Raw genomic sequence first — 24,775 nt, forward strand, 5'->3', positions numbered from 1 at the left:
AAGAATGATTTGAGAACATGCATTGCTGCAATGTCACCTCTGTGGTGTGCAACTGACTGGAGAATACCACAGCCCTTTATATCCCACAAACACTAATGCAAGGCATTTTTCTGCAAGCACATACAACTACAGTCTTATGACTTTAGCACACCATGCTGCAAAGATTTTTATTCTACTTAGAAAATGAAAAAAAATCCAGCTGTTCCCCTCTGAGATTGATTTTAGATAACTTTTTGAGACTTGTTTTCCCCCTTTGTCTTAACATTTTATGTTCAATACAGGTCTACTCTGAATAAGTGCTAAAATATTCTACCTTGACTTTCTAGACCTCAATGCTCTCAGGCAGTTTCTCTACTTTAAGCTCATATGAGGCCATATTTCATGGTTTCTGTGGAAAGATGATGACAGAGGTGTGCCAGTTATTCTTGATTTATAGCAGAAAGTCTGCTCTTAGGATGATCTATGATGCTGTAAACTAAGTTTAAAGTTTCAGCTCCATAAAATCAGAATACAAAGACTGTCTGTGATGTTGTTCTAGCTGCTTCTTTTGAAACAAAAGTATCTCTATTAAATATCTTTATTATATTTTTAAATGATCATTAAATATCTGATGAGGATATTTTGAAATCTTAATAAAAACTAAACTAGTTTGCATTCCCAGGAACTCCCTCTGTGTTTCAACAGCTGTGTAAACTCCACAGACACTGACACGTTCAGCTGAAGGTCTCCAGTTTACAGGGTCACTTTTAAAACCGTAACGCCGGGAGAGACGCATTCACACCACGGTGGGTTTAGAGAAGACTACTGTTACAAGCTTCTAAATCAAGTGAATCACAGCTTCTTCTTTTGAAAAGTACACACACATACAAAAAAGATAGAACAAATAAAAACTAATGAAAGAAAGAGAAATCAAGTGAATCACAGTTGTGTGGGATGTTATTGTGGACGGAGGGAGGAATGAAAACACTGTGGTTAATCTACCAATCAGACACGTTTAGCATTACAGGCCCTGCCCCCCGAAAGTCCCAGGACCTTTGAAAAGTACTACCCCCCTAGCAGGGTGTTTTTAGGGGGGAGATTACCTACCCCTGAACTAAATTTAGACCCTGGGTCCACCGGTCGACACCCATGTAGTCCCGGGGTGAAGCGAAAAATGCCTTAAAGGACAAACTGCCCCAGGATGAGTACTTTTTAGAAACACTGCTGTCATCAATTTTTGAAGCTTTTTTCCAATTTTGCTAATGATATAGAAATGGTTAGAAGGAAACTTGGCTTTCATTTAGCCCTTGACATATTTGGTTAGAATTGGTCCAATAAATCTACCTTCAGCAGAGAGAGATTAAACATTGCTGCAGATCAAGCACATGCTCACACCAATACAAGATCAATTGACCCTTGTGTTTGTAACGGTCACATCATATTTGTGGCTGAACAGCCAATTAAATCCCTAATTGGAATAATTTGTCTGGCAAACAGACCCCCACCAAAATGTAATAATTGTCATGACCTTATCAATTCCCAGGGGACATTTTCTTTGTTTATACTGTGTCTGGACCTGCTGAGTCATCTGCTGCTCCTGCACACTCAGTACTGTGGCCGTCCCCCATTAAAGAAAACATGAGGTCCAGCTGGAGTTATCTGTCTCTCTCCCTCTCGTGGGTCCAGTTGTGGTTATAACACGAGTGGACTGTCATAACTCACAGCTGCAGGCAGTCCTGAAACCTCAGCACTCTCTACAACACCCTCCTGTGTTTATGTTGTGATTTGTGTTTGTGCCTTATATGTATGCAGTTTTTGTTATACATTGTCTTTTTTTCTATGTGTCTATCAAGCAAAACACTTTTCTGCGTGTTAGGTTGGTAATTTTATGCTGTGAGGAGTTTTATCTTATGGAGCCCCTAAAGTGACATGGGCGAGAAAGCTTCTCATGAGCACGAAAAGGTATTACGTGCGCACGTGAAATAAACTGCATATCCCATTGGGCAAAATATACTTCAGCGAAGCAGAAAGTACGTTTTAGGTGATGTTCTGAGACAATAAAGCGGTGACAATGTGCAAGCAAAGCCCTAATCAGTCCCTCCAGGATTTCGCGGGATTTTTTTTGTGGTTCTTGCGGCCCAAAAAGCCTGAATTTGCGACAGCTTTTTGAAAAAATTGCGGTGAAAGTTGCGTTTTTGTTTTGCTTTTTTTCCCCCAATAACATCTCAGGGGCAAGTAAATACGCTAAATTATAGTTGTTTTTAGAAAACATTCTTGATGTGGCCACTGACTGTATTTTGATTTTCTTGATTCACAGAAAAATGCCATGAAAGGACTATATTGCACATTTACGACGGTCCCTGAATGCACCTCACAGCGACTTAAGGCTGATTTATACTTCTGCGTCACCCCTACGCAGCAGGGGCTGACGCGGACATGAGCCCCACATACTTGTGCGTCGATGTGTCCGTGTCGCGCAGCAATTCTCCTCCGAAACGCTTGAGGGCAGTGTGGTCTCTCTGATAGCCGGTCGCCTGCTTCCGGTCCTGCTACGATCTCTGTTTACTTTTCCACATCGATTCAGAGCGTATTCTGTTAATCTACAGCTGATACATGTTGCTGTTTATCATACAGACATGATTACATGAAGAATAGAGAGGAGGAGATGAAATACACGGTCGATGTGGGGCCGATGTCCGGGATTCCGGAAGTGCTGTGAATGCGGGAAAGACAAAGCCGTCGAGCGGACCAATCACAGAGCTTGCGGTCTGCGTCGGCTCTACGCGTAGTTACATTTAGTTACATAGTTACATAGTTACAGGTGCACGTCAGCTACGTGCGTAGGCCTCTGCGTAGGTACGGGAGCTACGCGGACCCCCGGCATAGGGTACACCGTTGATTCAACGCAGAAGTATAAATCAGCCTTTAGGCACAGTCAGTCAGTTCACGGCACCCTGAAATGAATCTGCATCTTTGATGACTAGGAGTTGATCCAAACTTACTGAATGTGTCTGATGTTTCACCAAACTGGATTAAATCAAGCTGTAGACGCAGAGCTTTTTACGGTAATGGCGGCAACAACGTCAAACATCAAATAGTAAACAGACGTCCCCCGGTTGTGTCTTTGTCACTAACGCACACTGGGGGTAAAAATCCTCAATGAAGATGAGACAGATGCATGGAGGTGAGGAGAGCTGGTTCATAAAGTACACCTGCTGCAGGTAGAGACCAAGCGAACACTGAGCCCCTCAATGTATAAATAATAACGTTGTCATGGTCACTTGTCCTGCCTGCTGTCCTCTCTTTCCTCCCGTTCTCTGTGCGTGTTTTTCTGTTGAAAAGTGCCGATCAAGTGAGGACTTACGTTTATGTTCCAAGGAAGTCAAATTGATGACTAAACCGATGACGTACAGGGGCTGAGATTAAGATAATTGGTCAAATATGCGGGAAAGTTGCGGTGATTGTATAAAATTGCAAGGCCGCGAAAAAATCGCGCTGATTGGTTGAATTTGCGTTGATAGTTGCGATCGCGAAATCGCAACTTCCTGGAGGGACTGCCTAATATTCTTATAATGAAGCCCAAGGTTGGAATAAAGGTCAACTAACTGCCGCACTGTCATTTTTAGATTGAAACTGGAAGACAGCGATGCACTGGTTGATCTCCAGTGCGCACTTGGTACCTTGTGCACATGGAAAACTTTGTCGTGAGCACGGAAAACTTTCACATGAGCACGCAGTAATATCTTGTGAACTCAAGAAATTTTTCGCATGAGCGCGGGTTAGTTTCTGGTGCGCACAGGAACATATCAAATAATTATTTTCTGCCCATGTCACTTTAGGGGCTCCGTGCATCTGGAGACTGAAACATGAAGTCAATACAGTAAAAAAAATAATAAAAGCAAACAAAACCATCAACATAAATAAGTATTATTTCTGTATAGTTATTTCAAATTCCTGAAAATGCTCCTGGGGGGTAGGTGTCAGATTGAAAGCATGTTGTCAAAATAGCCTTACTTAACATTTTCCACAGCAAAGATTCTCAATGATTGATTCATTTGAATGTTTAAAGAAAGCATAATGCGATTTTTGTAAAAAATATGCTTCTAACATATATACAGAAAAGAAACAGCAAAGAGATTACAGATACTGCTTTGACAACAGGGGGCGCCAAAAATGTTGCAAACTAAACTCGACTCATGGCAGCTTTAAGTTTCAATGCAGCATCGTATTTTGGGAATACATGAAGTTAAAAAACTCTAACTTCAACAGTTGTGCTGAATGAAACAGCTACAATCATGTCTGAACCCTCATCTATCCATTACATTCACCCCTTAACCTGTTCAGGGTCAGAGCTGTCTCTAGGGTTAGAGGAGGGTACACCCAAATTCTATACAGAAAAAAACACAACCAAAGCTGACAAGAGGTGATAGTCCTCACCACTACACCGCTGTGCTGCCCTAATCACAACCTCTGAGTGTAAAACGACCTGCTGCTTCTACAAACAGTTATCTTCTCAGCATTTGACTCTTCACTGCCTGCTGCTTGAGAATGAAACTCTCTCAAACTCCCCAACCAAGTCTCCCCAACAAGTTGACCATCTATAAAAATGATAGGTGCTGTTTTTCCATTAGCACATGAAGAGTAAGATGCAACATGTCCAGTATACGGTTAAATTAAAAGTTTTAAAACTAAACTATTGATCAGCCTATAAGACATGACATGATACTTATTGGAACACACAGGGCGTTACAGGTTTGTAGGGCACCACCCTACACTTCTAACAAAGTGCAGCAATAACATTGTGTTTATTTTTCTCCAAGCTCTTTTTAATATTACACGCATCTCTTTTCCTCTCTCCCCTCGGCTGGTCTTCGAGGTGTCACTTCTTCATTTTCCCCTTTTCAGTCCATCTTTTGAGCGGTGTGTCTCTGTCACCACTTTATTGTTGCCATGCTGCCTGGAGGGAGACAAACACACACACACAAACTCACATATGAACTCACACTCACACAGACTCAGGTACTGAGTGAGGCAGACCCACACAGCGTGACATGGCTTATACCTCGTGGGAGGTGGACAAAACAGACCATCCATGCTGGCTGATGACAGGGTGGAGGTGCCTCCCCGGAGTCGCTCTCCGCTGCACCTCATGGTGGGTGTTGGGACCTGTATTGATTCAGTGAGGAAAGATGCACAATGTGAGAAACAGAGTGTATGTGTGTGTGAGTCAGTGATCTTTCCTCACTGTTATTTCATTATCAGTGTGATGATGGATCACACACTGAGCAGCCTACAGAGGCCAATCCATTCTGAAGTGCTGCCACCAGGCCCCCTGAAGTAATGATTTTACCAGACTGAGTAACCTCTTTACTGTTTGCTAACAGTGGAGGAGGACTCTACTATCAAAACACCACACACCTGCAAATGCATGCTCCTGAAGAAAAAAACTATACAACCTGGCTGAAACAAATCTCTTGTCTTTATAATGATCTATGGTGAAGACTTTTTAGGACACCACTTGAGAATGTAAAGTATCACTCCCAAATGTTCAGATAAGACTGCTTTACACACACTTCATTTGACCCTGGTGTTACGTTGCTCTCCATGAATCTAACAGTGACAAGAACATTTAAAAGATCAAAGAAGTAGACCACTACAAGAATATAAGTCTTCGAGAGTGTATTATCCCAACTGCTTGTCAAAATATCTCATTACACTTAATTTAGGTCACATTCACCTGACAGGTCCAGATAAAATATCCAATTTCAAGATTCTGCAAGCATAAAATAAGGCTTATTGCTTGTAATGAGTGAAAGTAGCTACCACAGTGTCTTTCAGTGTCTTTCAATAAAATCATATTTAACATCTTATTTCAAGACATGGAAAAGGTCACTTTTAATTGCTGCACAGCTATTTTTATACATCCAGCAATTTAAGCCTTTTGTTTTGCTTGTGATATCTTGAAGCAAGTTGTTATATCTAGACTGTCGAGGTAATGTGGCTTTTATTAAACTATAAGGTAATGTAGATTTGTCATGGTAATCGTATTATGTAATACACTGTTTGTTTGTGAAGTTTGCTAATTTGTATTGTTTTAATTGCCTGTCTCGTGATGTATGACTGCATTACATCTTCCTGCCCGGGGACCACAGATGTAAATTAGCTACAAAGCTAACTCTGGCCTAACATTTGCGTTGTACATGGCCCCCGTCAAATAAACAAATAAAGTAAGCAGAAGAAATGAGATATGAAACATATTTATCATAACAGAGCCTGTGAGCTAGACTCTACTCCTCTGTGAGCCTGCAGTGAGGAAATAAGTGAGCAACTAATGCAGCTAATCTGAGTCCTTTTCACACAAGCGTACCGGATACGGCCCTGGTGGTGAGGCTTTCAGCAGTGTGACTACCCCCTGGTGGCTGGCTGCAGTATATGTCAAAAAATCTGTCTCCCCCATTCATTTGAATGGGGGAGCAGTCAAACTTTAAAAAATATATACACGTCGTACGAATGTTTCTCACATCCGTTTGCTGTGGTGATATGTAGTTAGTATTTGACTGTTTTGTGTCCAAGGCCTCTTTTTTCTGAAAAGTTTCTTTTTCGTTAGTTATTAGAGTTTAAAAAACGGGGTTTTACTTCCGGGTTTCCTTTGAGCCGCCATAGAACGAAACTTCAAAGGACACACAGCGTCTTGTGACGTTACGCTGTAGGGCGGAGCTTATTACAAAGGCTTCACAGGCTCTGGCTACACAATGGCGGCGCCCAGGAGAGGGATTTTTTGGCTTCAGAACTGTACAACGGGAAGAGGCGGAGCAACGCTGTCCATTTTTATTTACAGTCTATGTTTTCACACCTTCACCTCTTTACACTGTCAGCACCTTCGTCTGATCCGACCTGAAGCTGTTTTGTGGCATTTGCATTGTTCTCTCCTGTTTATATCCTTACTTGTGTTGTACTTCATCTCAGATGTATGCCGCTTTAGACAAAAATGTTTGATAAAGGCACCTCTCTGATCATCTCACCATCTCTAATAACATTCTATAATAATTAATATTGTTAAGAAAACCAATAAAAATGAATTTCACTGACTTTATTTAAACGACCACACTCGTTGACCGCCAGTGGTGGACAGTAACAGAGTAAATTTACTTGAGTACAGTACTTAAGTACATGTTTTGAGTATCTGTACTTTACTTTAGTATTATTTTTTGGAGTACTTATGACTTTTACTCCACTACATTCAGAAGACAATTATTGTACTTTTTACTTCACTACATTTCTATCAGTGCTCTAGTTACTCACTACTTTTGCTTTGAGGTCAGCTCATGAATTTCCTTCTCTTTTCTGAGATCTGATCCTAAGACAGTAAACTGTGTTTGTGTAGTTCTGTTTGTCTCAGTGGTTTAGTCGTACCTGTATATCATGCGTCTCCACGGTTGAACGTGGAGCAAACACAGAGCATCACTCAGATCAGGCAGTTCATGTAGAGGTGGTAATGATGGTTATAATTTTCCACCTGAGCACCCATGGTCATATCTTCAGCCCGTGTTAGAGGTTTTTGAAATGAAGAATGATAGGTATCGTTTGAAATGTTCTCCCTGTTTCCCACTCTGCCCACACATACAAACATTCACTGTCCAACCTGAGGAAGTGAGTTGAGCTACGTAACGTTTGTTTCATTCCAGATGAACTTTTCAAACTAAGGTGTCTGTGCTTGGAGTAACTTAGTGGCTGTTTTTATTCTATAGTATAGTTTTTAGAGATTTCAAGTAATGGTTTATAAATAAACATAATGTAACAGAATGTACTTCTATGTATTCTTGACTGCACTTATGTATTTTGAAATACATTTTGAGATATTTTAAACAGTACTTTGAATACTTCAGTATTTTTAAAAGCAAGTACTCCAAGACTTTAACTCAAGTAATAATCTGACACAACTTTCACTTGTATTGGAGTAATATTTGACCTGGAGGATCTATATTTTGACTTAAGTAATGAAGCTGTGTACTTTGTCCACCACTGTTGACCACACAGCTGACCTATATAAGTTATGGTCTTGCTTCTTTCCAGTGCATGCTGGGATATGACCCAGCCCATCTACAGTATGACCCTGAAAAATAACAAGAGTACAGAAAATGGATTGATGTGATGGAAGTTCACATAATTGTCTGGTCAAGGAAAAGGTCATCGCTGTATAATTGTTTTTCCAACTACCATCAAACTCACAAACAGCAGCTCAGATACATTTTCACCAACTGTCCTTAAATTCATTCCCATATGCAAATACATTTACCTTGTGACTTCATATCATTAACTAGACAACCTTTTTTGTTACCCCAGTGTTTTGTTATCTTATTGCTCTCAGTTAATGTGTAAGTAGACACATCCATGTTTGTGTGTGTGTTATTTGTGTTGGTGTGCTGGCATCACTACACTGCTTCCAACACATTTTCTCTTTAATACACCGGCAGAGTTCCTCTATTTTCAACCAGTGACAGACTGCCTCAGGCTGGCAATATAACTGTCTCAACTAACTGTCCACAAATAGAGAAATAAAGGCCAGGGGAGAGTCTCCTCTCTCATTGTCTCTTTTGTTTCATAAAAAAGAGATGTGAACCTCCACAACATACACTGTAGCGCTGAATCAGGATGTACTGTATGCTGTAAATATGATTGGGCCTCTGTAGTTATTTAAATCACAAACACAGTGGTATTGACTTACTGCACACAGATGATGCACCCGGGGGAGTTTGTATGTTTGTCCTCATGTGTTTTTTGTTTGTAGGTCGATTGCTGTGGTTGGGATTTTGGTCTCATATCACATTGGTCCACCGCTTGTATTGCAAATGTTCTAAGTTTTTTTTCAGTCTTCGTCCCTTGGAGCCATCTTACATTTTTTCACACATACAACACTACTGGTTGTCATTGATTGGGAAGACCTGAAAATTCCTCCCTCTTCCTCTTTGACAGGACAAATTGAAAAGGACTCTGCTCCTCTATACTCCCCATCCTTAATTTATCCCCCTTTTTTTAGGCTTTGTACTGGCATGCAACTGCTTGACCAGAGCATTGTGTAACGACCACGGACATGTTCACATTTACTTGCTGGAGACACGGAGGACCAAATGCTGGTGCTGCTAACTCTGCTAGTGTTAGCTGCACTCAGAATTTAAATGTCTGTTCTAATGACCAGGGCACGTATGCACGTCCAGCCATTTCACAAACGGGACCATTAGTCTTAACGTACCGTTATGGAACGGCCCATTTGGCCGCAGCGTTAGCCGCATGCACGTCTGCAAATAATTGTCCAATTAAATATTTGTGCCATGAAAGCGAGGCTGATGCAAAACGTCATATGTCCAGGGAACCTCCTGGAAAATGCCTATCCAACAAATTCAAATTGCGCATGCCTACTACACATAAACAACAATAAACATGGCGAGCAGTACCAGTGTGACTGAGAGAAGATCAAGAAAAAACATTATTTCAGTGGAAGAAGAAATTGACATTTTATTAAAATAATATAGAATGAACAAACAGCTAGTATCAACAAGTCAATCAAGATAACAAACAAGGAGAAAGGGAAAGTTTGGCTTCAGATCTTGAACTGGGTAAATGTGTGTGGTGTTTCTGAGCACACAGTAGAAGACCTACAAAATAAAATAAGCAACATGAAAGCGGCTTTGGGCAACAAGCACCGCCACCAACGTGGTCCAGGTGGAGGACCACCTGTCCCCCTATTGAAGGATGAGGACTTGTTAACAGAGTTGTTTGGGAAGGATTCACTTCATGGTATTTCTGGTAGGTTACCTAAGAATTATGTTGTGTCTTCTAAATCTAAATTTGCTGTATATTTCCACATCGTCATACTTTTCCAAAGGATTCGTTCGATCCCTAAATATCTATTGTCTTCGCATATTTCATCTCAAATGGTAACTCATATGCATAATGTCCTCCATCCTTTAAACAGCCTAACAGTTGAGTTAGTCCTGCCGTTAGCACCTGTAATGGTTGGGTCTACCGCTGTTAAATGTAATGATTCGTTGGGGCGTTAACCTGGATCATACATACCGCTAATCCATTTTATTTTTCACCATGAGTACAAACGGCCCGTTTTCATCGCTAATGGCTGGACGAGCATACGGGCCCCGGAAAATAGTCAATTAAGATTCTCCAGTTACAGCCTAACAAAGCACAACAGTCCAACCTTTACAAACTTTTGGACAATTAAATTAAACCTTCACAGTGCTTTCACTTACCAATGAAGCATACAAGATGATGAAACACAAAATGCTCCAAATGCTTTCTTAACAAGTTATTATTTCATTTTAGTTAAACAAAATTTTTTTTTGTGTCATTCTGCAGGAAGTTTAATAATAATATTTTAGAGCTTTGGTGCTTGTAAAGATTTTTTTTATTCATTTGTTGATGACAGGATTAAAATCGAGATTTCTCTTCTGAACTTCTTTTTTTTTTCAGTAATATTAAATGTTATGCAAGACAAAATTATTTGACCCCAGGACAGCCTTTAGAAATTCCTCTCTGCTAATAATTAGGAGCAGCTACAGTTATTAACACAGACATTTAGTAAAATTCAATCATATTTAAGAATTCATATTTCCTCTAAATTCTCCTGTGGTTAACCAGTTGTCCCTCACACACAGACAATGACACACGTGTTTGATTTGAGAAAGTTTCCACACACAAACACACACATAGTTTTTATGGCCCAGAGAGGAGCATTAGTATTGATGAAAGGATCTATTAGAAAAAGCCGTTAAATGTAGACTTGCTTTATTTCCCCTGAGAAATTCTGGCAAGAGCTGATTCAATAAGACCTCACAGCAGACCTAAATTTACAGACTGTGAGAGTCAAATGTCTTAAAGCTGATTATTAAATTAGAAAATAATATTATATATATATTTTTTTCAAACATTTGTTCCAGATTTTGATAATGATATCTAACATAAGAGATTTACGAGCTGCTTTAAAGAGTTCATCGTAAACTGTAAAGTCTGAGAGAGCAGCAGAGTTCACAAACATTATTTCCTCTGAGAAAGGCGCGTTCAAGCAATTTCAAACAGCACCTCCTGTGGACAATAACTGTGAGGACCTTCATTGTTATCATAAAAGTTTAAGATGACATCATGTCAGGAGAAACAGAGGTGGTAAATGTTGAATCATTAATAGTCTCATTTATTTTGAGTCACTATTTACCAGCAGACCAGAGAAACAGGGGCAAATGTGCTTCTCGGTGTGGTTGAATAAGTTGGAAATGTCATATTAGTCTCATATTAAACAAATCAATCATTTGCTCCATGATGTTATTAACTCATGATGGGAAATTTCACACTGATAAGTTCTCCTCACATCCCCACAGCTCAAGATAGAAACGGGGGGGCCAGCGAGAGCTAGCACATCACTGGGGTTATCAAGTGGGCACCTCCCTTCACAGATGTTTCGTAAAGTTAGGCCCACGACACCTTGGAGAGACTAAACAGTTAGCTCTGGCATCCTGGAGTCACCCCCTCCATGCCAGCTCCCATCGTCTTGTAGTTTCACAAGCAGAACACCGCAATTTAACAGCACAACCCATTCAGTATTGTCAAGTTCCAGGTAGTGGCAACACCAATACTACCTGGGCCCCATGGCCTGTAGTGGCCACCACCACCACCACCCAAAACACAGCAACAAGAAGATGAGTCTATAGCAAGATGTCATGAAGGCAGAGCCAGGAGGAGGAGCCTGTTGAAAGTAAAACTGAAATTAAAGATATTCAGAAGATATTTAGATTCCGAGTTTTTGCCGAAATAAGGACATAACTGACTTGACTGACAGGCGGGCACACATAGCTGTTGGCTAGGAGGCTCAAACCCGCCTCTTTATGTCACACTCTGCCTGGTTGAGTTCAGCATTTCCAATATGGCTGCCACCGTCGATTGGCTTCAAAACAGCGCTCAGGAACAGATGGGTGACATCACAGATAAGACGTCCATTATTTATACAGTCTATGGTTGTCGCCTGGATTTTCTTGTGCAACACCATTGGAATTCAGGCAATTATCTACTAGTGAGATGTTGTCACACACATTAAATGGACTGTATTTTTTTAATATCAAGAACTTTCCATCATCCTTTCATTTGTACTTTCTTTCATGCTAGTGACCAGTGTGAGCATGTGACGATATCAAACTAACCTGTGAGAACTTTCAGATTATTGATTTTGATTGTTGATTTTGGCGCTCCCTGTGGGCATAGCAGTACTTTTTCATTGTGAACTGATCTTGTCCTAAACATGCTGTGAGTAAGTGGTCTTTTCACATAACGTTTTTGAAAACATCCTGCCTCTTTGAACAGCCAAACATATCACTATGCTGTGGATGTGATGTTAAAAAGAAAGTCTGTTGTGGAAGCTTTCTATGAAACGCTTTGTCTTACACTAAGCCTTAAAAATGACCAAAGAGATGGAATATAAATTTCTGTTTGTTTCTAATGCTCCATTTTGCTTTTGTAGGTCATGTAAAAGCATCAGCATCATTTTCATCCTGTTGCATCATCAGCTAAAACACTTCTTAAAGGAGCTTTATGTAAGGGTGGTGAGGAATGTATGAAGACAAAGCCTTAAGAAGTGCAAAGCTTTTTTTTCATTCCTAAAGCAGGAAGTAACTTTTTAAGTGTTGAACAATGGCTTTTTTAATATTGAGCCTTAAACCAAAAGATGTACTCATTAAGAAAAAACAACTAAATCTTAAGTGAGGCCACAAAACCAAGAAAACAAGTCTCTCTGGAGGCTTTTGTTAATCAGACTCTGCTAACGCTGAGAGACAGTGAATCTGCAAACTAATGAAAATACAAGCCAGGAGATGAAAGACAACAAGCAAATCACGCTATGTGATATTATAAGATTACAAGGCTAATACATGTATGGAGTACTTTGGAGTTTTGCCATGTGGTTAAAAATGAGCCTGCCTCCCACACTGCCGTCAGCATCTTTCCATTTCTCTTCAATGATTAAGAATCCTCCTTCCTTCCGTCTTTTAAACTTTGGTTGTCCTCAAGCCTCTGCCTGGCAGTCTGCTCTGAATTATTAATCACTCCAAAGCTGGTAAATGTTTCCACAAATGAAAACATGTTTTTTTTAGAACTAATACATCAATGTTCCCTCCATCGACATCATTTCTGCCCCTGCTCACTGTCCCCCTCTTATCTTCATCTCTGCCCCCGACCTTTCCTTCATGTCTGACACGAGCAAGGCAGCTGATTAGAGCACAGAGAGGGTCCATCCTCTGAAGAGGTTTGTGACCCACACAACACAACACTGCAATTAACTCAAGTACTATGACTCACAGCAGGGGGCTGGGGGGACAAACCGAATAAAGATGAATGCATTCCTAAAAAGACTGTGAGTTTGCATGCATGTTTTCTTTAATGAGATGTTGTTATGTGACCTGTGAGTAATATACCTCATTTGTTTGATTATTCTTATTAAGAGAGACTTGATTGGTTATCCAGGAGGAGATCAACTTTTGGTTGTTTGCCCATCCGTCCAGGAAAACCCACCCATGCACAGAGTAATCATACAAACTCAAAACAGGAATCTTTTTGCTGTTAGGCGACAGTGCCAACCACTGAACCACCATACCACTATTGTTTGTCACTTAAAGTAAATTTAAGATCAAGTAGCCAAATACATATATCTAAAGTGGAAGTGCATCCTTCTTCTTCAGAGCTAAGTTCCTTGATGGCTTTAAAAAACAACTACACAGGCTGATAGCCACACAAACATACTGAAATGCATGAATGCACTTGGTCTCGTCAGCAGTCCCTCTTTCTTTAACTTAGGAAATCAACTGATCCATGACTAATGGATATCAGTATGCATGTAATTCTGCAATCTCTATAAATTTGACAGATTTCAGGACACTTTGCAGAACTTTGCAGTTCTTTCCATCACTGCAACTTTTTCCAAACTTGATCAGTCATCATCGCTCCTATTTGTGCATTGTCATGTAGTGTCAAACCAACTTTCTTGTTATTGACAGACTGAAGTTGGCAATGTCGTACAAATATCAGAGGGTAACTGTTGGCTACATAAAGGCTGTGGTCCTTGTTCCCCTCCAGACAGAGAATATGATGCTGATGTCTTTGTCACGCCCGTGACAGATCACTCCATCTCGTGTCAGTGGTTTAACACTGCAGCACCCGAAATAACTAGTAAAACACATTCAATGTGATAAATAATGTCTGGATCTGTCTATGTGCATGTCCAAGGCATTTTAATGTGCATGCATGGTATGAACTGAGCATTCTGTGGCTACTTTTTGTAGTTTTATTTGTTGTTTACACATCTTATTGACTGATTGGCTTAGCACAGAAACCACCCATCAGTGATGTAAGAAGATAAACAGCTTAATTAACAAATAGATGGTTGTATATGAGTGCTTGTCTCAGCTGCTCATAGTGATTCTGGGAAGTCTGAAACACAGTTTCACCTGCTGGTAAACAAATACACATAAAGACAGCATCAAAAAGATGATATTCTATTAAAGCCATCATATTAAGATCACACGTTGTTCAATGTACTGTGGATAAACCAGAGGAAACTGTGATAAGCTGACAGAGTGAGGTATACTCTAATAGAAAGTCCTCTGATATTTACATACATACAGCGGATACGAACACTTTCAATGTGACAATGTATCTCTGTTTGACAGCCACACTGAGCTGCCAACGTAATGTTCCTGTTATCCTCCATCAAAAGACTGCAAACACCTCGAGGGAAATATGGGAACTAACCCCAACACGGCATCATGAGAGATCATGTTTCACCCCAAAAAACATGTTCACAGGTAAGTCTAAGTCTAAGTCTAATGTGAACCATAAGTAACAATATTTAGATATTAAACTGTGGTGAGAGAAAGATGGAGATTTCAGATAAATATGAAGAAAAGCCTGAAGTCTCAGGTCACTGTTTACTTTTTCATGCTTTGAACATAACCATAAATATCTGATCTTAATGTAGTCACTACGAGTAGAGACACAATGTTTGGTTGCATGTTTTAGTGAAAGACAAACCCTATATGTTGTCCATAAAAAACATTGAGGATGCAGACATAATAAGTTTGTGTATGGTACATTTTAGTGCAATATTTAGGTGAGTAATGCACTTATTAAACTCTGTATCCTGTAATCCAAAACTAATTGTAGATGTTGTAATGATGATATTAGTAGAGGTTAGAAAGAGATACAGAGGTAGAATGTAATTAGTATAAAATGCAAATCTGTAAAGTATGTGGCCTGGGAAATGAAGCTTCATCCCACCTGCTATCAGAGTTCTTTTGATGTTTGTTCTCCTAACAGCAGACAGAGGCTGTCTGAAGATGAAGCTTACATCTGCTTGTCTGTAATGAAATCCTCCGGGGGAAGAGTTTCGTTTGTTCAGTTGTCTGTTCGTCCACAAGCTCGTTCAGTATCTCAGACAGCCTGGATTACATTTTGAAACATGGTGGAGTAGATCAACAGTCAGTCAGTGTTTTGTTGTTTTTACAGAAGAAGAAGTGAGAAGTTGAGCTATAAAAAGGTTATACTGTGGTTTATTTTCTCAATCATGCACAGCAGGGAAGAGCAGCTGATATTATACATGAAATAAACACTGTGATATATAATAGTCCTCTTCATCAACCAATCACAGGGTCGGATATGGTGACAGTTTCAACATAATGTGTTAGTGCGGGTGTCCATTGGCAATTAGACAGGTGACAGTGACAATGAACAGCTGCTTATGACGGGAAACAGGCTAATGTTAGCCTCATTTACATACGGGAGTAGAAGTAAAAATACACCAGGGACTGATCTGGAAAGTTCAATAATACTCTCTCTTTCTCTCTCTCTCTCTCTCTCTCTCTCTCTCTCTCTCTCTCTCTCTCTCTCTCTTGCACACACACACACACACACACACACACACACACACAAACACACACACACACACACACACACACACACACATACGTGTACACATTTCACAGGGAAAAACAGCTAGTCGACATAGTTAGTAACAAAAGTGTTCATGGTTCTGGTGAGTTTGTGAAGATTACCACATTTGATGCAATACAAATATAATATATTCAATCTGTCGTTTAATACTGACTTAATCACAAAGTGGTAAGCTGAATACCTTCAGATTTAATGTTTTACATCCTGTATCTACAGAAGTGCACAGAAAATATCCTCCTAAGGTCAGTCAGTATAAAGCATCAGACTCATTGTTAAGATAATTCCTCAAAGTTTTGTGACACCAATCTTGTTTATAACATGCTGGTGACGCAGGTTCACTTTAAAACTCTGTAAACTTTTCTTCTCTTATTTTTGTACATCAAGGACTTCTGTAAACAATGACACATAGAGCCACGAAATAAAACTTGATTCCTTTAAGCCCTCTGTCTCTGCAAAGATCTCCAGGGATGTCAGAGTTTAGGATTTCAAACTCCACAAAGCTAAAAAGTGCAAATATTTTTCAAAGGAGCTTTGGATTTGTCTTCTGACCTCACCTACGGCTGAAAAATTGAGGAATTTGGAATGATTCACACGAGCCCTGTGAGCAAATCAGTTTTATGAAAACCATAAAGAACTGATGAGTGAGTCCTGACACAGCGGTGTCTCTCCACTCAGCGTGACCGCACACCTAAAGCTCTCTCTGACTGATGAGAAGGATTCATATTCATATTTCTTCAATACTTGCATGGTGTGAGTGATGCAGTAAAGACACTACAGAGGTCATGCTTCAAATTGTGAATAAAGAAGTCACTTACTGATTACTGCATTTTTTACCTTTACAGCTTAAACAAACCTGTTACAAACATCACAAAACACTTCACGTTGTCACTCTTTCAGTTGTGCCTTCATCTACAAAGCCCTTTATTCTCCTCACTGAGAAAAACATCTTTAGTGAGAAAAGCAGAAATGTTTTATTACTTACAGTTCTCTCTTTGACCATGAAACTTGTGAAACTTTGGAGCATTTCACTCAGTCTGTACAAAGAGACCTAAAACTGTAAAATAATGTCTTTGGCAGCATTTCTTAAACTGAAGGCCTTGTTTCTTCCCCTTTATAAAAACTTAAAATCTCAAAGTGTGTTTATCCATAAGTTGAACTGCTTCTCATTGTTGGATTTTACAAAGAAGGAAGGTTACATGCAATTTGGGTTACAAAGGTATGGCGGGCCTAGAAAGTCACTTTTGTAAGGCGCACTGCTGCCTAAAGTGAAAAAACACAAGTCTGTAGCATGTACTAATTACAGTATTACTTATTAAGAAATTATATCTGATGGACAGCTCCTTGAATAAAATACAAGCTGCTGGGAGAGTGTTTGTGAGCTCTCGATTAGGGCCATCACAGTATACCAGTACTGATGATAATTGTCTTTTTAGAAAAATAAAAGACTGATATTGTGTTCAAATTAAGCAGACAGTATTAGAGTGTAACTCATTTGTTCATACTAGGGGAGTAGTGGCTCTTTACGCCGGCTACCACCTGCCATAAAATGGAGGGAAGTTGAAGAAAGAGGAGCAGCAGAAGAAGACTCAATAACCAGCTAGCTAGCTAACCTTGTGTGTGGTTTCTACTGCAACAAAAATAACGTCTGAGGAGAAGACAGATGAAAGCAAGTCAACTTGCACTAAAAAATGTTTCTTTGCCAGTTTGGAAGTTTTTTTGGATTTTGTAACAAAGAAGAAGGCGGAAGAAGACGATAAGTTTTTGTTTACTCAGATGTTTCCGTCACTGTGCCGGTGACAGGGAAATATAACTTTGAACATCTTTAGAGATGGATGATGACATGTCAGTTTTTCAGTTGCGATTATTAATAAGGTTTATGACCTAACATGACACCCCACCTTATAGTCTTGCCTTTACTTAAAGCTAGTGTAGGTATTCATGGAAAACTAGCATGAATTTGAACGTAGCATTTCCTCAGGACTCCGTCTAACCCCTCCCACGCTCCCCTCGGAGCTCCTCCAAAACGACACCCCGCTCACATGCACGAGCAACACTGATTCACGACCATATGATGATGACTGATTAAAAACCGGTCCTCAACACATCGTTTGTGTTTTGCACTACGTCAACTCATGTCTCACTCAGCGGTAAGAAAACACCAAAACATTCTCATAGTGAAAGTTAAAAACACAAACAAACATGAAATGTACGCTTTGCAGGAGGCGGGCAGAACGGCAGGACGGGATTTGATTGGTTTCATCATTTGGCTCCTGATGGCAGGGATTGGTTGGTGTTTTCCCAGGTTTACTCCGGCTGTAGATAGAGGCTTTTTTTCACTCTTTTTTAAGAACACATTACGTATTGATTACCATCGGGACATAAAGATCATTTTAACCAGTATAACAAAAAGTGGATCTAAATCTGACTACCAACCCCAGCTTTAATATGATTGATAGTGTTGTTTTTGTTCTTGTTGTTTGTTTGACACAGACTAACATTTGAACTAACATTCTGGTTATGAAGTGGGAATACTTTTTGTAATGCTTTTAGCAGCATTTTTCCTGTAACATGTGAGTGGCTGCACTTTCATCACTCACAACAAAGGTTTACTGAAAGTTTCAGAATTACATCCTGACCCACTTGGGACCCACTTTGTCAGAGCTCCATTAGTGATCATTTGTGGTATTTAGAGGAGAAAGCACAACAGAGAAATGTATTTCCTTTAGTGACCTGTCATGGCTAAAGAATGCAGGAGTGATTTACCCTTAGTGAAATGTGAAGGGCTCTGAACTGCATGTTACGTCTGCTCTGTTAGAAAGAAAACTCAATCCCAGTGAAACATTGGATGAAAGAAGGCCCCAAGCTGCTTAGAGGGACAATGTTTTGTTGGTCTTTTCATTCTCCACATTCCTTTTTCCATTTACATACATGAATACATGAATACACAAGACAAACACACAACTGGCATTCATTTTCTTTTACTTTCTTCCACTTTGAAACTCAGTCTTCTCTCTTAAGTCTCTCATCGCTACTTTATATTTATTCATGCTAATGTGTGTGTGTTTGAGAGAGAGCATTTGTGTGCCATCTAAATCCTCAGACATGCCCTGCAGTTGATCTCTGAGGGCTTTTTAGCTTCTCCTTGCTGAAACAAAACCATCAAAACTATGTCCTCTGTGTGTGAAGTGTGTGTGCCTCTCTTCTCTCACACACAGGTGAGTGAGGAAGAGGTGATACAATTAAAGCTGCCACCTCTGTCCTGGCAGGTCCTCTTATTTCTCGGTGTGTGTGTGTGTGTGTGTGCGTGTTTGTTTATGTATGTATGAATTGGTTTGTGCGTTGGCAGTGTGCGTCCTCAGTTGCGTCAGTGCTGCTGTCAGTTTCTGCGCCACCAGCAGGCTCCTCCCACCTGCATGGAGTCCTCCCACTTCCTGTGAGTGTCAGTATAAGACATGGTTCCCCCCCTCTATTTCTCACACGCTCACTCCAACCTGGGTGCTGAAGGAACAAACTCTACATCCTTTGACTCATCCACTGCTGGCCCGACTCAAACAACTGCAGGTAGGATGAAAAATTATTCTGTATTTAATTTATTGCTTCTAGTTTTTCTGTCGCAGGATGGATACATTTTCAAAACAGTTATGTTCAGTGCGACTGTTTCTTTCAATTAGAATTTGACTATTACTTCTTGTCATATGACTTTCAGTTTCTTTGAATACAAAGCCTGAAGAAAGTCATATTTCTTAAATCTTCAAAGCTCTCATTTATTTTCTTGTGGTCATTTTTCTTAATTCTGCTTATAATGTTGTTTTTATGTTATTGTTTTTACTCTGTAGCACTTTGATAACTCATGATAACAATTTACCTCTCTATAATGTTTAAAGAATCTTTCTTTAAATGGAAAAAAAAAAGTAATTTGAAACCAGAAGTTTTCACATTTAGTTTGTGTCAAACTCATAAAAGAACAATTATTCAGACTTTAGAAATCTGGCTCTTTTGTGAATTTAATTTCTGCTCTAAGTAAAAAAATACTCTGGACAAAAACCAGAAATCTGAGACACAACTGAGAAATTGAAGTGTGTTAAGAATTAAACTTAATAAATATTAAATGAGGAATGGGTGCATTAGTAAATAGGCAGATTTATTTTGTTTTGCAGTCACAGATGACATTGCTGCTGCAACACATGTAATGCGACATTAATCAGATTACAACACTGTACTTTTCCTCCTCTTAAATTTTACCTGGAAACAACACTGTGTGCATGTTACTTGCTAAAATTAATGAACACTTTCCAAACCTGTTGAGTTGCAACACATTTTAAAGGCATGATTATGCAATGATTGAAGGCAGGGGAATACATGCAAATGAGGACTTGGATAATGATCTCAGTGAAAGAGAGAAAACTTTCTCTAATTTCAGTTTTTCTATTTTCCTGTAAAAAGGACAGGGAGGAAAGGAAAAGGATGGAAAATGTCAGAACTGGAGCAGGGAGGTTGGGGGTTTAGAGAAGAGGAGGAGAGGAGAGGGGAGAGGGCTTTCACAAATATTTCAGCACATCATCATTACCAGCCCATCGAGTGATGAATCAGACACAATGACCAGCTGCTAACAGGAATTATATTAGCATGAAGAGAATGACTGTTTAAACCACTACATGGATTTAAATATGATTATTCAAATGGACTGTTGTAATGAGTGCAGCGATGAAATTAGAGACACAGCTTCAGAGTATGATCGGTTTAAAACGACACAGTTATGAGGTTTTATTAGAAGATGCTGGATGGACTGTACTGTGTGAGCATGTTGAATAAGAGAGATGATTTAAATCATGTAGAGGGAACATCAAACAGGAAGATCACCTTACAAATTGTTATTTACAATATAAGTATGAATCTTTTTGCTCCTGTGTGGAGGTTAATTGTTAAATATTCAGCAAATCAAAGAAGTAAAGTCTAAGCTTCTCCTTGTTCACTCCATACCATGGAGCGTCTCGTGGTTGATATCACCATTAACCGCTCTCTGTGTGTGTTTGTGTGTGTGTGTGTGTATGTGTGTGTGTGTGTGTGTGTGTGTGTGTGTGTGTGTGTGTGTGTGTGTGTGTGTGTGTTTGTTTTCTGAATGACTGGAGATTGAAAGCCTCAGAGCGACTTGTGTTGCTGGTTTGATCTAATTGGATGATTTGTTCTGGAAATCTCCTGGCTCAAAGTATCGTTCATCACAGCTGATGAGCTGCTTCATCAGGGCCAATAAATACAGCGTTGGCACTTCAGACTGACAAATGCCATATCATGTACAATTCCCCTTTCCACTTTGAATATTTGTATCTAGCTGATGCATTTTTAAAACTTTTGTTACAACATTATTGACTTCCAGTCAGACAAAAGCAGATTAAGTAATGATGAAGGATGCAGAATAAGATTGAATTCTTGTTATTCTCATCTTTCATCGACCAAAGAGAATAAATAAAGATCAAAATCCATGTAACTGCTCTCTTTGTGCTGTCAATTTAATGTGACTGTTTCAAATCAACACAGGTCAAAGTGGGGATCAAAAGATAATTGGTATCAGTCCTTTGGGAATCTGATGCTGACAGATGGATTCATCACAACCACCACACACAAACTCTGCATGTGTGTGTGTGTGTGTGTATCTGTGTGTGTTAAATAATAGATTGTTCAACCCTATGTGACAAAGCGAGGGAGTGTGTAAGAAAGACAAAATGATGTTGGCCTCAGGGTCCAGCTGAATCATCACAGGTTAATCTCGTCCCCTCAATACTCAGCTCCAGCACAACCAAAAGATTTATCACGGCTTTCTGCAAAACCCTCACCGTGTGTGATTGTGAAGTGTGTTTAACGAGCTGAAGGAGACAATAAAGGAGAGAGCGGTGGAGGGGCAGTAAACACAGATATTGGAAAATGGCCACATTAGGTGTGTTGGATTTCTTTTAACCTTGTTTTATTTCGCTCCTCTTTCTCTCCCTTGACAGCCATGAATGTAGGAATCTATGTGTGTGTTCTTCTTGCTGCTCTAACCAGTGGATCCCTGAGTCTGCCCTCACATTTAATGGTAAGAGAAACACATCACACACCACACATCACACACACATACTCATATACAGATGTCCTTCAATCTCTACATGGGAATAATCATCACCTTTCACCAGTGGGAGAATGTGAAGTTTATCAAAGTGTTTTACCTTCAATTGAACACATCATGTTCCAAGGATGAGGGAGTGAGGAGTGATTCTTTTTAAGGGCTTTTGAAAAGCTGGTGCATTATTTTAAACATACACATAAATCTTGGTCAAACAAAAGATAAGTTTGCTTTAAAATCTCTTAAAAAGTCAAGTGAACAGTCAAAATCTGAGGTTTATTTTCACATCTTTTTGTAGCCACAGAGAGCTGAGGGTGAGGCTCTCCCTTCAGACACACTGCCTCCCCCCTCACCCGACCACACACGTCACACCCGCTCAGCTCCAGCGCCCCCATCAGGTCTGCTGACTAACCACAACCAACGCCAGGAGGAGGCAGATGCTCTGAACAGCCTGAGCCAGCTCCTGGCTAGACTTGTCTCCAGGAAAGGTGAGCAGCTTGATGTCAATGCACAAAGACAGACAGACAGACAGACAGACAGACAGACAGACAGACAGACAGACAGACATACAGACGTGTAACTGGAGCAAAGTCTTTCCCTTCAGTCATCTCATCACACACATTACGTTCCCCTCGGATTGTTGTTTCTCTCTGAGACCCATCCTTCTGTAAATGTGCCGTCAGTCATGCTGTGACTGTGTCCCACCATCTGGCATTTCCCACCTCCCTCCAGCTTCCTCTTTCTCCTCCCTCCATGCTTCCATACCTCCTCCTTGTTCTCTCCCTCTGCCTTTTCCAGTTCTTTCATTTTTTGTCCTCTACCCGCCTGTGCCCTCTATCCTTACCTCCTTCACTCATCTCTTTACCTCCTAACCTCACTCTCTCTGTCAGGTTGTATCTCTCTATCCTCTAAACCAAACACTGTGTGACTGTGAGACCTGCTGAGTTCACAGAGACAGGAATAGAAACAAAACAAGACAGCATGACTGACTTACATCCTCATTCAGAGTTTTACTATCAGGGTCAGCACAGATAGATGAATGTCCTATCAGGAGGCCTTTTTCATGTCTTCAGTGTTGTCTCTGTCTCTTCCAGTCTCCCCCTACCACAGCAGAACCTCCCTGACCAGCAGAGCCAGCGGTCCGGGTCCTGCTCACAGACTAATGGACAGAGATTACCTCGGCTGGATGGACTTTGGAAGACGCAGCGCAGAGGAGTACGAGTACTCCTCCTAAAGGCATGGCTTGCTTTCGCTCAAACCAGAGCTACATCCTCCAACTCTGCCGACAAAAAGCCCCTGAGAATAAAGAGCCCTTTTCACACTGCACTTCCTGGAACCAAGGGCTGAATTGACTGAATCCTAGAAGGTGTTTAACATTATGATGAAAGAGCAGAGAGGAGGAAAATAATCTATTAATCAAGCAAATCATGCAATTTATTATCCCTGAATCTCTGCGTTGAAGTTAAGAGCATTCAAAGTACGTCTGCAAAACATTAAAGCACAACATTTATATTTTCAGATATGTCTGATGATATTCTATATTGTGTTTCTTGGCAGTAAATCCCATAAAAAAAGTCAAAGTACCAGTATGTTGTGCATCTCTTATACCTGTCTGTGGGTCCTGGTGTCAAGCTCATGGTTTCTGTAAAGGACATGTATCGTCTTAAACAGCTCACACATGCATACTCTCATTTTCAAAGAGAAGCAGTCGTTAAGATGGAAGGGGTGTGTCCAGAGGAGTTGTTATGGGTCGCACAGCCCCTCTGAAATCTAATTGGTCACACCTTGTGGTACCCCTGAATTCAAAATCATCAGGGTTATTTGGCTTTTCGGAGCAGAACTTATGTTCTAATCAACTTATTGAGCTGTTTCAGCACATTGCTGAGAGCTTCTGTTGCATTTTAAATGTAGCACATTTTCTTTTATTGGTTCTTTAAAATGCCCCTTATAGAGTCATACATCTTCTTATTGATTTCTTAAAGGATTAAGGGCAGGAGCTTTAAAGAATCTTACTCTTTTACTTTATCTTTATAATCTTAAAAAACTACACACAGTGATTTAAAATCAATGTGATACATTTATGTAAGTATTTAAATAGAAGAATGGTTAATGGAGATAGAAGGGTAAACATGCCCCGCTGCACGAGTGAGTGCTCTGGTGCCACCTCAGCCTAAAAGTCTGGACACATCCTTCTCAGTCACCGCAGGGTACTTTTGGTGAGAGGAGAAAATAGGGTATTTGTTTGGAACTACTTTCAGGAGCGGATTGATACACTAATAGTGCTCCAGAAAGTAATTACTGCAGCAGGATGGGACTGATCCATCATAAACAGAGTGTGTGTTTGTGTCCAACGTGTGTTCATCAGCATGTCTCAACTGATGGGTTTCAATATTTTTTGGACAATGAAGCGTGTTGGGCACAGACAAAAATGAGCTTTTTATACACAGATGGGTCTTTTATGTTTGTTTCCAATGATTTATTGACAATAATAATATAGAATATTACCAGACTTATTGGTACGACTACACAGTGAAGTTAGCTATAAGTTGTGCTGAAAGCTAAACAGACATTTGCTCTTGCAGTACCGTGTTTTAGAGAGGAAATTATTTCTGCTCATTAAACAAAAAATCATTCCAGCCTGGAAACCTGGCAAACAAATGTGTTCACTTTATATTCTCATTTTTACAAACACTTCAGAATGTA

At 40.0% G+C, this 24,775-nt stretch overlaps 1 protein-coding gene across 2 annotated transcripts; it reads left to right on the top strand.

Annotated features, from left to right (window-relative positions):
• Nucleotides 1-14,761: 14,761 nt before the first annotated feature.
• On the top strand, nt 14,762-23,647 carry LOC117822942 (cholecystokinin-like). Of its 2 annotated transcripts, XM_034697915.1 has the most exons (5): nt 14,762-14,831; nt 19,322-19,536; nt 21,966-22,045; nt 22,371-22,560; nt 23,167-23,647. In XM_034697915.1, the coding sequence occupies exons 2-5, from the start codon at nt 19,428-19,430 to the stop codon at nt 23,304-23,306; spliced, it is 519 nt and encodes a 172-aa protein (XP_034553806.1). In that variant the 5' UTR covers nt 14,762-14,831; nt 19,322-19,427; the 3' UTR covers nt 23,307-23,647. The 2 variants fall into 2 exon arrangements, with proteins under 2 accessions (XP_034553806.1, XP_034553807.1); XM_034697916.1 differs by lacking the exons at nt 14,762-14,831; nt 19,322-19,536 and adding an exon at nt 21,859-21,863.
• Nucleotides 23,648-24,775: the final 1,128 nt, after the last annotated feature.

The sequence above is a fragment of the Notolabrus celidotus genome, chromosome 12 (assembly GCF_009762535.1).
Source record: "Notolabrus celidotus isolate fNotCel1 chromosome 12, fNotCel1.pri, whole genome shotgun sequence".
NCBI classification, from domain to species: domain Eukaryota; kingdom Metazoa; phylum Chordata; class Actinopteri; order Labriformes; family Labridae; genus Notolabrus; species Notolabrus celidotus.